This window comes from Aphelocoma coerulescens, chromosome 2 (genome assembly GCF_041296385.1).
Source record: "Aphelocoma coerulescens isolate FSJ_1873_10779 chromosome 2, UR_Acoe_1.0, whole genome shotgun sequence".
NCBI classification, from domain to species: Eukaryota; Metazoa; Chordata; class Aves; order Passeriformes; family Corvidae; genus Aphelocoma; species Aphelocoma coerulescens.
The window spans coordinates 2,155,362-2,168,840 of NC_091015.1; the positions used below are offsets into that span (position 1 = coordinate 2,155,362).

The following is a 13,479-nucleotide window of genomic DNA, read 5'->3' on the forward strand; positions in this document are numbered from 1 at the left end:
GGCTGTGGTGTGACACAGAGCCATGGGGCTGGCATCACCTGCTGTGCTGTGGGTGCTGCATTTCTCCCAGAGCTGCGGCTGCTCTTGGAACCACCCTCATCCCATTCCAGGGAAAGCCTTGGTTACCTGCAGCTCCCAGGGACTGCTGTTCTGGCAGAGTGGGCTTCCCTAGGTTTGGAGATAAACCCACGTGGGAATGCTGCCGAAGAGGAGGGGATCTGACCCAGGCCTGCACGGCAGGCAGAGGCAGCAGGAGCTGGGGTTCCACTGGTGAATGACTCCAGATCATTCAGGTCAGTCTGTAGAACTGCGTGGAGACTGCAGTTGTGGACTCCCCATCCCTGGAAATGTTCAAGGATGGGCTGGATGGGGCTCTGAGAAGCCTGGGATAGTGGAAGGTGTCCCTGCCCATGCCCGGGGGTTGGAATGAGATCTTAAGATCCCTTCCTATCCAAACCATTCTGGGATTCTATAATTCTCTGATTCCAGTCTTACAAAGAGATCTTTGGGGAGTGGAATTAGTGATCCTCCTTCATCCAAGGGATCCCAGGCAGCCATTGAGGCACTGCTCCTCTTCAAAGGTTCCCAGGTAACCAATCTTTGGGATAAGGTTGGTGGGGGTTTGTATAACTCTGGACCCATCTTAGTGCAACGCAGAGCTGCTCTGGAACATCCTGGAGCTGCTGCCAAGACCTGTAAGCAGATGAGGCATCGGTTAGAAAGTCTCCATGTCATAGAATCATAGAACAGTTTGGGTTTGAGGACATTTAAAGGTCCTCTAGTCGCACCCCTTTGCAATGAGGTGATCACAACTCAGCCCAGAGGCAGCTCAAGGTGCTGAGGTTCTCCTGGAAGGCCCCACGGATGAAGAGTGATCCCAGCACAAGCATCATTCCTGGGGTAATAAGGCATCATGCAGCACTGGCTGAGGAGAAAGCTCCTCTCTCTTGCCCCTCTCCTTTGGAATACTGCAGGCTGAAAGGGTGCCCAAAGCTCAGGCTGGAGGGTGTAAGATGAGCTTTCCGCCCATTGCTTTGTAAATGGGGAAACTGAGGCAGAGTTTTGGAGTCACCCATGTCCAGAGAGGCCCTTTGTGCAGCACGTGTATCCCACTGGGTGAGGCAGTCACCAGGCTCCGATCTTCCCACAGCCTCCGGAGTCTTCTCGGAGTAACCACAAGGGCTCCGTGACCGATGCTGCTGTGGTCGAGCAGGAAGTCGGGGTCAGGGCACTTGGTGCTTGGCGGTTTAGGCTTGGGAGCGACACCAAGGAAAGAAACAAAAGCTTGAAAGATCTCAGAATCTCAGGATGTCTTCCTTAAGCTTTCACTCAGGAAAGTATTTTCCAACATAACCAGGATGGGCACTGCTCGCGCTGCCGAATTTGGGAATGTGCTCTCCCACCAGGAAGCCTGACTTGTCCCCTCCTACAGCCCTCGTGCTGAGCACATCCGAGGCCACAACTTCCATCCTAAAGGGTGGGAGGTGTATTTTTGAAAGCAAACAGCAAGTGTGGGACAAGGACCCACTGCTAAGGAGTAAAGGGGTAACTGAGGAGGTGCCAGGCCTGAGGTGCTGCAGGAGACCAACACACTGCAGATGGTGAGGATGGGCCAAGGCAAATGCGAGCTGTGGAAACAGGGACCTCTCCAGAGGGAAGGAAGCTTGAGGCTGAGCCAGGCTCATGTAAAACCTTTCGGTTGCTTTATCTGAGATGGGATCCACTCTTGCTACAGTTGGGAGGAATGTGGGGAAACTGAAGCTCACCTGCCTCCGAGGCTGCCAGAGCCAATATTTGGTTTCCAACACTCCCAGTATTTTCCCCTCAAGCAATGTCAGGGTCCCAGCAGCCGTGACACCCCTGTGATCCTCCTCCTCCTCCTCCCCTGCGATGGGAATGATGCTTGTTCCCCTCCAGCACTTGGGCACTGTCTGTGCAGCGTGGATGGATCTGTCAGCCAGTCTGTGCCAAGGAGTTCCCTGTTCTCTGCCTTCCCCTGGTGCTGGGCCAAAATTTAATAGTTCTGATTGGCAGATGATTTCCTGCTTGGTGATCATTCAAAAAAAAAAAAACGGCTTTTAACTTTTTTTTTCCCCCCACCTTTGCTCCTTTCCCTGGGGAGAAATATGTCCTGTGAAAATGGGAACCTGCATTTCTTACAATGGTTTAGGTTGGAAAAGACCTTTAAAGTTCATCTAGTCCAACTCTCCTGCAGTGAGCAGGGACACCTTCCAATAGATCAGGTTGCTCAAAGCCCCACCTAATTTCACCTTGGCTGTTTCCAGGGATGGGGCATCCACCACCTCTTTGGACAACCTGTTCCAGTGCTTCACTACCCTCATCATAAAAATTTCTCCCTTAAGTCTGGATCCACATTGTTTTAGTTTAAAACCATTACCCCTATTTTAGCTCAACAGGCCCTACTGAGAAGTCTGTCCCCAGCTTTCTTCTCAGCCCCCAAAGAGCATCGTACAGTGGAGGACATCATCCCCATATCCTGAACTCTCAGTTTTTTGGCTTTCAGGGATCTGCTGCTGAGCAAGTTTAGCACAGCCCAGCTGGGCTGAGGGACTGGAGTATCCCCTGCTGGAATCTGGGACAGTCTGGGCTGCCCTGCTCCTCCTGCACGTGGATCTCAGGGCCAGCGGGCGATGCCATTGGTGTTGGTATAAGCCCTCCATGTGCCTTTGAGAATGCTGGGAGCTCTGACTCACCGGTCCCGCTGGACTTCCCTCCTGCTGTTCAGAAAGCAGCTGTGCCTGCAAGGCTGCCAGAGCCTAAAGAAACTCCTTCTCCCAGGGGCCACCAGCTACTTAACAACCGAGCAGGCTCTTTTGGTATTAATCTTTCCTGGGATTCTTCTTTTTCATCCAAAGTGGTGCAGCGTGAGCTTTCATTCAAGCCCTTCTGGTTTATCTTCATGGAAATGTTCATGGGTGGCTCTCCCCACGAGGGAATGGCACAGCTCTGCTCCCACATCCGGGGAAGGTGTCTCCCTTGATGGATTCAAGGAGGAAAGCACAGTGTGCTGAGAGCACCTCATTCGAAGGCTGGGCTTCCAAAATTCTTCACGAATTCCTCAGCACCTTTCTCCTTTGGACAACACCTTCCAATCCCCATGATGCCAAATGTGCAGGAAGGACCACAGGAACCAGGGAAAACTGAGCCAGTGTAAAAGGCTGGGTTGTGCTGCTCCAAATACCAGAAACACCGAGTTGTTCCCAGTTTTATTTTCAGTTTTTCAGTTCTTGGGTCTTATTTAGTTTATTTGGTCAGGTTTTTCCCTTTTAATCCAGAGTCAGTGTAGTGTCAACTATTGTGCAAATCCTAACTGACAGCTGTGGGTTTATATCCCCTCGAGCCAAGGAGGGAATTGAAACCCTTTCTCACACTCCCTCGTGTGCTTAGGGAGTCTGCCCTACCAGAAAAATGTTGGGAAGCCTTTGCACCTTCCACCCCTCAAAGGTGGGTGTCTCAAGCAGCTGGAGCAAGAAGTACCTTTCTGTAGACTTTTAGCTTTGAAAAACGAAGCCCAGAGAAGCCAGCACGACTCCTCCCCACAGTCCTGCTAAACAGATATTCCATTTCCTCTGTTCCACTCCGTTTTTTGCTAAGTGCTTCTCCTAAGAGCACTCCAGAAGTCCGTGGTGTCAGAAATTCAGGGCTCACAACCACACCATGCCAGTGTCTTTCCAGTTGTGGAGCAGGGAGCAGGATCCTCTCCTCAGGAAAGGACGTGGCTGGGAATTCTTTCCTCCATTGTCTGGGACAATTCCATTCTTTTCCATGTTGTTTATACATTATCCAGCCCCAAAAAGGCACTAAGTCAGTGCTTCACTCCAAGGACTCTGTTCCAAAAAGGAAAGATTTAAGGTGTCAGAAATGGGGACAACAGGGCTCAGTGTGATGGTATAGATGTGGTAAAAAGGGATTTCCAGAGCAAAATAAACCATTCTGTTCATCCTACTGCATCAGCACAGTCCATCTTGCCACGTATCTGGGATATCACCTGACTTGGGGTTAATCATTTCGTCATTCAGGGAAAAGATTCAGGAAAAATAAGTCACTGTCTGGGCAGAACAACACACGAGAGCAGATTTCTTGTATTGGACAGCTGAGATACTTGTGCAGTTATTCATTTGCCTGCCTCATCCCACAGTCTGAGAACCCTCTGCTCGGCCTCAACTCCTGCCTACAATTCTGAAGACATCACTGAATTTAGCATTGCAGACTCCTGAGGAGATAAGCAGGATTGTCCTCAGGTGTACAGATAAGGAAGCAGAAGCACAGGATGACTAAGGGATTTGCCCAAAGTCACATAAAAAAAGCCCTGTCACAGCAGGAAAGCAAATCTTAGGTCATGTCATCCTCAGGCCTCTGGATTAGCAAAATTGAACTACTCAGCCAAGCGTTTTTGCATCTCAAGATGGGTTTGGTGCTGGGAGGAGTGGTCAGAGAGGTCCTGCACAGGATATTCAGGGGACATTGAGTTTCTCAGATTTCAGTCTGGGCTTTTAGGAAACACTTTCCAGAAGGGATCAGTGACTTGGAGACCTCTGCTTTAGGGGACACCCCTAAAGGCCCTCTGTGAGTCTCAGCACTTTTTCACTGATATTCAATCCCTCCAGAATGGCAAGGAAATTCTGGGGAAGCACCAGATATCCCACACTCTGGGCCCTGCAGGGAAACTCAGGAGCAGGCAGGAATTGAGCGAGATGAAGGCAGAGAGAGCTTCGGTGACCTCGTGCTGCACTGAAAAGAAGGTGATTAAAACGCTCTGAAGTCAACATCCCCGTGAGATATTAATCCCTGCTAACCTCCTCCTGCCAGGTGACTTTCCAGAAGCTCTCTTCAAGCCCCAACGAGCTGCTGTCTCCTGCTACCAGAACCACCCAGAGAGGAATGAGGCGACCTGACAAATACACGGCACTTTCCTGCTATCTTCGCTAAATCTCTTGCATTTTTATATGGCACCTTAATAACCCCTCATTTCCATTACAAGTGCATGCTTTCCTTCTGCTTATCTCTGTCTCCATACACTCCTTCTCCATTCCTGCAGCCACACCGCCTCCGGCTACGACCCGGGGAGCTCTTCCGAGCTCGGCAGGGTCAGCTCTGCTTAGCGATGGCAGGACAGACCCATGGCTTGGGAGGTGGCAGGACGTGACTCACACGGTGGCACCGCTCCATCTGCGTCAATATTGAACCCGGTGCCTTAAGTTAGGGGTAGGAGATGTAAACCCAGTGCCCTAATTCCGTGGAGTCATTAAGAGATCGGCTGCGACTTTCTCAAGAGACAAACTCCTCGCCTCAGTGCCCCGGGGCCAGATCTCAGCTCCTTTGCCCTGCCTGCCTGCATTCCCCAGGTAGTTAGGATCAGATACAACGCGATTTGCTTCCTGTTGTGTGCTCTTAAGTGGTGGCTGCATTTCAAAAGCAGGGGAGTGATTACGTCCTATCCAGGCTGTAAAAGGCACTGAGCGCTTTCTGGGAAGAGTTCAGTGTAATTGGTGCTTCTTAAGGATAATCCCGTCAATACCCTCCTGACTTTCAGCAGGGACCAAAAACGGTGCAGAGTTTAGGTGATGGACCTGAGATTTAGGGTTTGGTGTCTACAGCCAAAGCTGTCTGCCCGGAACTGCTTGTTCAGCTGTGCCCAAGTCCTGGCAAATGCAGGAATTCTCCAGGCTGTGCTGCCTGAAGCTCCCTGGGGTTTGGTGAGCTCTGCACCAGGACAGAATCATCGGATCGTAGAATTCTTAAGGTTGGAAAAGACCAACAAGGTCATTGAGCCCAAATATGAACCCAGCACTGCCACGTCCACTGGTCTCCCGTGTTCCTAAGTGCCATATCCTTTTAAATCCCTCCAGGTGACGCCACCACTGCCCTGGGCAGCTGTGCCAGGGCCTGACAACCCTTTCAGTGTGAAGAAATTTTCCCTAATATCCAACTCAAAATCCAAATTTCCCTAATGTCCAATACGTGGCCCAGCCTGAGGCCGTTCCCTCTCCTCCTGTCCCTGTTCCCTGGCAGCAGAGCCCGACCCCCCCGGCTGCCCCCTCCTGTCAGGGACTTGTGCAGAGCCACAAGGTCCCCCCTGAGCCTCCTTTGCTCCAGGCTGAGCCCCTTTCCCAGCTCCATTCCCTTCCCTGGACACGCTCCAGTCTCTCAATGTCCTTCTTGTAGTGAGGAGAATGCACAGAGAAACACCTCTGTGCTGAGCTGATGCTCCTGCTGAATCCAAGCTGGGATCCACAAACTGTGGACTCCCAAGCCAAGGCCACCTCTCTCGTACCCACACAGGAGAAGTTTTTTCTGCACAGACACCACGGCTTTCTTTTTGGTTCAAGCTTGGCAAGGCACAGGAGGTTTGCAAACATCAGTTCAGCACCTGCAACACCTTCCCAAGAAGCCAAAGGCCTGGATCCAATCTCTCCTGAGCAGAGCAAAGGGTGATGCTGACCTAACCGAGGAACGCGCTTTAGCCATAGTCAGAGGAAAGCTCGACATTCTTGTCTCTGAATTGGAGATACCTGGATTTGATGGATGGACTGCCTGGTGGATCAGGGATTAGCTGGGTGGTGCCACTCTAAGAGATGGGGTGGTGTTCCTTAGGGGTTGGTGTTGGGACTGGCACTGTTTGTTGGTGACGTGGGCAGTGGGATCCAGGGCACCCTCAGGAAGTTTGCTGGTGACACCAGGCTGAGTGGTGTAGTCACACGCTGGAGGGAAGGGATGGATCCAGAGGGAGCTGGGCAGGCTGGAGATGTGGGTCTGTGCAAACCTCATGAAGCCCAACAAGGCCAAGCACAAGGTCCTGCACAGGGGTCAGGCTAATCCCAATCCCAAACACAGGCTGGGGGAATCATGGGGTGAAAGCAGAAAGATTTGGGAGCATTGGAACTACATCATCTTTAAGGACCTTCCAATCCAACCATTCTATGACTTTATGAAAAGGTTGCAGGATTAGCTGGGCCACCCTGGGAGGGTGTGGGAGGTGTGTCAGCTTTTCTCTGGCCGGACACAGCACCTTCCACCTCCCTTCCAGATTAGAATGACACTCACCCCCTCACCTCATCTCGCTTTTGTGAGAAGCCTTCTATTTTTCAGAGGCCCCAGGGCTGGTCAGAAATGTCCTTGTGGACCTCATACAAAGCTCTCCGCCCCTAAAATTTGGTTTCTGGATCCCACTTGGACTTAGGCAAGCACAAGATGCAAAGTCCCCAGTCCTGTTAGAACGGGACTGTTAAAGCTGAGCTCTTCCAGTCAAGAACTGTATGGTCATCATTTGCAGAACGCTGGGATCCTCCAGGCTGGACAGATGCTGAACAAGGGTTTTTCAAAATCACACTGGGGACCTGAGGGTTCCTGCATTTTCCATTTTTTTTTTTTTTTTTCTGGGTTGTAGCCCTCGGTGACTTACTAACCTCCCCAAGTGCCTTGACAAACATGTTCCAGGACATTGCTCATCCCTTCAGCTTGTAAGTTCATGCACATTACTGGATTTGCATATTGTTGTATTTGGTAGCCTTCCCAAAGCAAAGCCTGAGCTCTTGCTTAAGCCTTGAATCCAGCCAGGACCGCTCCACAGTTTTGATTGCTCCCCAAAAACATGTTGACTTTTTGGCTTGGTGCATTAAACTCTCTTCACATTAGTAAAGCCTCGAAGCATCTAGAAGGCAAAGATTAAGCCAAAATGCCCAGGGAAAGCTCAGATCAGCAAAATACGGTCCAGGGAAGGTTTGAGTGGTTTTTGAGTAGTCAGCTGATACAAAGCTTGGTAGAAGTTGGTGAAGTTGCAATCGACTTAAAATGTGACCTTGTGCCTTTATGGATCCATTCATATTTCAATGTTCCAGTGGAATCATATGAAAAGTGTCAGAAACAACACAATTTCAAGGATAACTGGTCTGTAAGCACAAGGGGAATGGGGAGCAGTACAAGAGGTTAAGGGAGGCCAGTTATCAGAATTATGGGGTCTGCTTAGAATTGTCTCAAGGGTTTGAGAACAGCCCTGTTCACAGTAGAAATCCCATTTTACTGCAGCCAAAAAGCAATGGTGCTTTCTGAGGTGTGGTGTTGAACTGCAGGGTCATTTCCTGTAAGAGAAGAAACCAAAAGTGCGAGGGAGAAGGGAAGTAAAAACTGATATTCTTGGGGTATTCCCCGCTTGCAAAGCAGTTTGAAAAGTTTGGTTTTCATTTTGGCACAGTGTGGAAAAAGCACTGGCATCTGGGAAAGCCTTGCCTGCTCCCCTTCCCTGCCCAGCTCTCCCTGGGATGGAGAGCTGTGATGGAAGTTCTCCACAAAGACTAAAACTCCTCAGTCCTTAACATCTTTAGCTGATCCCACCCTCCAGCCTGAGGCAATGGGCAGAAAAGGAAAGCTCATTTTCCAGTCCCTAATTAGGCAAGTGAGGGAAACTTGGGGCAGGTGCAAGGTGCACCTTGGACACTGTCACTGAGTGAGAGGCACAGCCTCGGGGAAAAAAGGGATGGAGGGTGGGGACAGTGTTTGGTTTACATCCTGAGGGTTGAGGATGTGACCATCCTGGCATTTTCCTGCCTTCCAGCCACCAGCACCTCTCCCAGTCAAGGAAGAGGAGCTTTACCTGGTGCTGGTCCCACCACTAAGAGTGAGGCTGTCGTTAAGTGTAGATGTGCATTTTCCATTTTTTGGCAGCATCCCCAAATTCTGTGTGTCTGAAGCGAAGCCCACGGCTCAGGGTCTGGCTGTGAGGTGCATTGACTGCACAGCACCATATAGAATATTCCATGTGGCCCCTGAAATTCAGGTTTGCACAGCTGTCTGTGGTGCCATGGCCTTGTCCAAAGACCTGAGGATGACCCCAGTCAGAACTTCTTGGCTGACCTCAGTGGCCTTGAATCAAGCCTGGTCCTGTCTGCACAGGAGCTCATTTCCTAGCAGAAGAAAACATCTTTGGAGTAAGTCCAAGCCAGACCACAGGGAAGAGGAGGATTTCCTGGCCTTCTGCCATGCCCTCCAGAGAAGATGTTCACAGGACTGATCAAACCCATCCTTCACTGGCCCTTATTCACTGACTTCTCTCTTTCGCAGCCACCAGGGAGTCAGCCTTTGTCCACGCCATCGCCTCTGCCGGGGTGGCTTTCGCCGTGACCAGATCCTGCGCCGAGGGCTCGGCCACCATCTGCGGGTGTGACACGCGCCACAAGGGCTCTCCTGGGGAGGGCTGGAAGTGGGGAGGCTGCAGCGAGGACGTGGAGTTTGGGAGCATGGTGTCCCGGGAATTCGCGGATGCCCGGGAGAACAGGCCCGACGCTCGCTCCGCCATGAACAGGCACAACAACGAAGCTGGAAGGACCGTAAGGACATTGAAGCTTTACCTTTCCTATTGTTATTTTCTAACCTGACATAATGAATGGTGGGAGGGAATTAAGGGGACTAGAAGATGGCAATCTGGGCAGATTTACGTCACAAAATGGTAATCCCTGTCCTATGATAGTTCTAGATCGATGTGCCTGGTCGATGGAAGCTCCACATAAGTTCACCCATGCGGCTGTAAATGTCTGCCTTGGAGTCAGTGGGCCAGAGCTCTTCTGTGGAGAATGGAGCAAGGCAGGCTTAGGCTGGGCTTTCATCCCGTCTTATGAGGATGTCAACCCCCAGAAGTTGTGGACACCCCATTCCTAGAAGTGTTCAAGGCCAGGTTGGATGGGGCTTGGAGCAACCTGGTCTAGTGAAAGGTGTCCCTGCTCATGCCAGGGTGGTTGGAACTGAATGACTTTTAAGGTCCCTTCCAACCCAAATCATTCTGTGATTCCACGATTAGAGTTATTAACTCAGTTAATAATGTCCTAATTGTGCCTGTTCCCTTCCATTGGCCATGGGGCACCTGAAGTTTGGGTGCAATTCCCCTTCTCTGCAGCCTTGAGGGAGGAGGAGAGCAGGAGACCTTGTCCCACAACCCATCTTCTCAACCCTGTTCAATTTCCCAGGAAATTAGAGGCAATATGACTCTGGTACCTCCTGATTAAACTTGGACCATGCCCTGAAGCTGTTTTCACTTCAAACAATCCTGGAACAAAGTGTGTTGGGGAAAAGAAAGCACAAAATCTGCCTTATACACAATGAATCATTTCCCTGGGTGGAATAATCCCAAAAGGGGGATATTCCCTTTTTTTTGGTTTTTTTTCATCTCAAGAATAGCCCATAAGTGCCAGAAGAGTGTGATTTGTGGGAAACAATTTGTGGAACTGAACCACAAAGCCCTTTCTAACAGAGGTTATGCCACAGCTTCTCTGAGATAACAGAGAGCAGATTAATGTGGTCTGGTCCCCTCAGCAGAAGGTCTTGCACATATCCAGGAGGACCTTTGTGCAGAGAGCTGTAGCAAAGCCACCACAGTTGCTGGGACACCTGTCCTCAGGCAGGCTGGGGCTCCTTGAGAGCTCCTCAAATGGTTTCCATGAATCCCTGGTGGAGTTATCCCACCTCACACCACAGCAGAGCTGTTGGAATACAACTTTTGAAAGGGAAATACCACCAGAAACCAAAGTTGTCTGCAATGGAGATGACCACAAGTGATGATGTGGTTTCCTCCAGCTCTGGCCTAAATTATCCCAGGTACCCCCAGGGATGGGTTCGTGCTGGTGGCAGTTACTGGGATACGTAGTGGGACAAAGAGGGCTGTGGAGAAGCTGTAGAGAGTGGAAAGGAGGGATTTTCTTTAAAGTGAGAATTTGCTCTAAAGTGAGAATCCTTGGAAAAAAATGAACAAACATCCCTGTGATCACAGGCCCGCAGAGGTCTTTTTACTCTAAGTCTTGGGTCTTGGTGCTGGGTTATTTTAGGATATTTTACAGGTGTCAGAGATTAGAAAGCAGATGTCACACCATGACCTGAAATCCCACTGTTTTAGAAAGCACTGGTGTTTTCCATTCTCACCATGCCAGCACCCATGGGGCAGCTCTTCCAGGTCTCCATACTTGAATGTTCCCAGCTAGACCTGAGCCATGGGCAGTGTTTCCTATTAGTTCCCATAGGAGCTCCAACCCTACCACTCCGCCAGGAGTTTTGATTAAGCTCAGCGTGATTATAGGAACCAAACCTTTTGTGGTTCTCTCTCATCACTAATTACAACCTGCTTTGTGGCGGGTGATACTCCGTAAATAACACAGGAAAGCACCTGGTGAACACCAAGGTGCTGATTCATGGCAAATCTCTTGGACTCAGGCTGGCACTCGCCTGTTCACGTACCCAGAAATTTGCTGATCACTCTGAAAATGCAGATTATCAAGCCGGTTGCATAAGGTTGTCTCCCACCTCAGAGTACTGGAGGGCAACACCTCTGGAAATATTTAAGCCCATTTTATAAGAGGTAAAAACAAGTAGCAAACTTCTGGCATAAATAATCACCCTCCCATTTGTCCTAGGAAAGTGTTTTGTGTTGAAGCCTGAGCGTTTCAAATCAAAAGTTGGGCTCTTTGGTTTTTTTTCCTTTGAAATGATTTTAGAAAAATCATAACCCTGGCTTAAAAATAGAAATAAATTCCTTTTCAGTTTCTGAAAGTAGCCACAGCAAGGCTTGAACCTAGTTTGCTTAAGTAAACACAAAACATATGTAAAGGATGGAGTTCTGTCTAGATAGTTAGGACATTTCATATTCCTTTAATTTCCACTGGAAAAGCTGCATATTTCATTTGTGAAGGCATTGTTTGAGTAGCTTTGTGTGTCCTTGGCTTCTCTGCCCAGATGTGATTGAATTGTGATCCTGGGTGACAGCACTGTAATATTTCCACATGAAGACAGAAGTTAATATGATCCGAAATCTCCTTGGTGGAATTTTTTGGTAGATCTTTAAATCTGAGTTGGGAATCAGAACCAGTCACTGAAAACTGTAAAGTACAGAAGTTTTATCTTAGACCCAGCAGTGAGCAGGGCATTGACGAGGGGGTGAGAAGACTCTTGTTCTCAAGCATGTAAATATATCTATGAAAACATTCATAATTCTTTGGAAAACCACGGCTAAGTAGCAGAATGTCATAAGTGTTTTAATTACAGGTTAATGTGTTCCTTCTCCTTTGCCTTCCTTCTCTTTTGCAGTCTATCATTGAGCTCATGCACCTCAAGTGCAAGTGCCACGGGCTCTCGGGCAGCTGCGAAGTGAAGACCTGCTGGTGGTCCCAGCCAGACTTCAGGGTCATCGGCGACTACCTCAAGGACAAGTACGACAGCGCGTCGGAAATGGTGGTGGAAAAGCACCGGGAATCCCGCGGCTGGGTGGAGACCCTCCGGCCCAAATACAACTTCTTCAAGGCCCCAACTGAGAAGGACCTGGTTTACTACGAGAACTCACCGAACTTTTGTGAGCCCAACCCTGAGACAGGCTCCTTTGGGACCCGCGACAGGATCTGCAACGTCACTTCCCACGGGATTGACGGTTGCGACCTCTTGTGCTGCGGCCGCGGGCACAACACGAGGACTGAGAAACGGAAAGAGAAGTGTCACTGTATCTTCCACTGGTGCTGCTACGTCCGCTGCCAGGAGTGCATACGAGTCTACGATGTCCACACGTGCAAATAAAGCGGGCAAAGCCCTTCCCCGGGCTCCGAGTGGAGAAATGGATTTTGAGCCTACTTCCTCTGAGGTTGCAGACGTGAGAGAAGTCTACTTTTTTGATATTAAAAGAATAAAAACTGGACAAAAAAAAAAATTTAAAAGGCTAAAATTGGTTGGATAGAATAGGTCTAATGACTTCTGGGCTATCCCGAGGTACATCTGGCAGTCACACAAGTTCTGCCCCAACGCCGATGCCTCCAGCAGGAGAGCGGCTTTTTCTTCCAGCCCACGACACTGAGCTGGAAAGAAGAGCATTAGCAAAAGCATGGATTTGCTCTGCTCTCACCCACCTGAAGTGACTCGTGTGATTAAGTGTCCTTTGAAAGACTTGCATCTTCCTAAGTATCTCCTTTTCCCTCAGCCAGGCAGAGGCTGTGCTGGACAGCAGCACTGAGCTTTCTGAGAGATCTCTCTGCAAACCCAAATGGCCAGACTGTGTAATATAAGCAATGGCAGCAAAAGAAATAAAGGCAGATAAATTAATGATTTTTTTTTTAATAAAGAGCATGACTACTTCTTTGCTTTTGCCTTGGAACCAGAGAAGTCTACAAATATCTAATAGAGCTGGAGTATGAGCAAGCTCTTGGTGTGAACTTTTTAGCATAGTAGCTTCTGCCAGCTTTGACATAGGATTCCGTGACATCTCTAGAAAGGGAAGGAGGGAGAAGAAGAGGGAGAGAAAGAAAGAAAACTGCAAATGCCCTGTTGGCACACAGGTGATGTGCACGGTACGGAAAAGTTCAGTGTCTTGTGTGTGAAGTGAAGAGGACTCAGTGTGTGCATTGAGAAGGAGACAGTCCCACAAATGGGAATGCTGCTCCAGTTCTCCAGCCCCGGGGCGTGGCTCAGCCGGTGAGTCTTCCTTGGAAACATGCGGTG

General features: G+C 49.6%; 1 protein-coding gene across 1 annotated transcript in view; it reads left to right on the top strand.

Moving 5' to 3' along the window:
• WNT3A (Wnt family member 3A) overlaps positions 1 to 12,564 on the top strand; it is an 83,757-nt gene extending 71,193 nt beyond the window's left edge. The window contains exons 3-4 of the mRNA XM_069005711.1: positions 9,079 to 9,344; positions 12,085 to 12,564. Of these exons, the coding sequence (XP_068861812.1) occupies positions 9,079 to 9,344; positions 12,085 to 12,564 (746 nt within the window). The remainder of the gene's footprint in view (positions 1 to 9,078; positions 9,345 to 12,084) is intronic.
• The last annotated feature ends 915 nt before the right edge of the window (positions 12,565 to 13,479 follow it).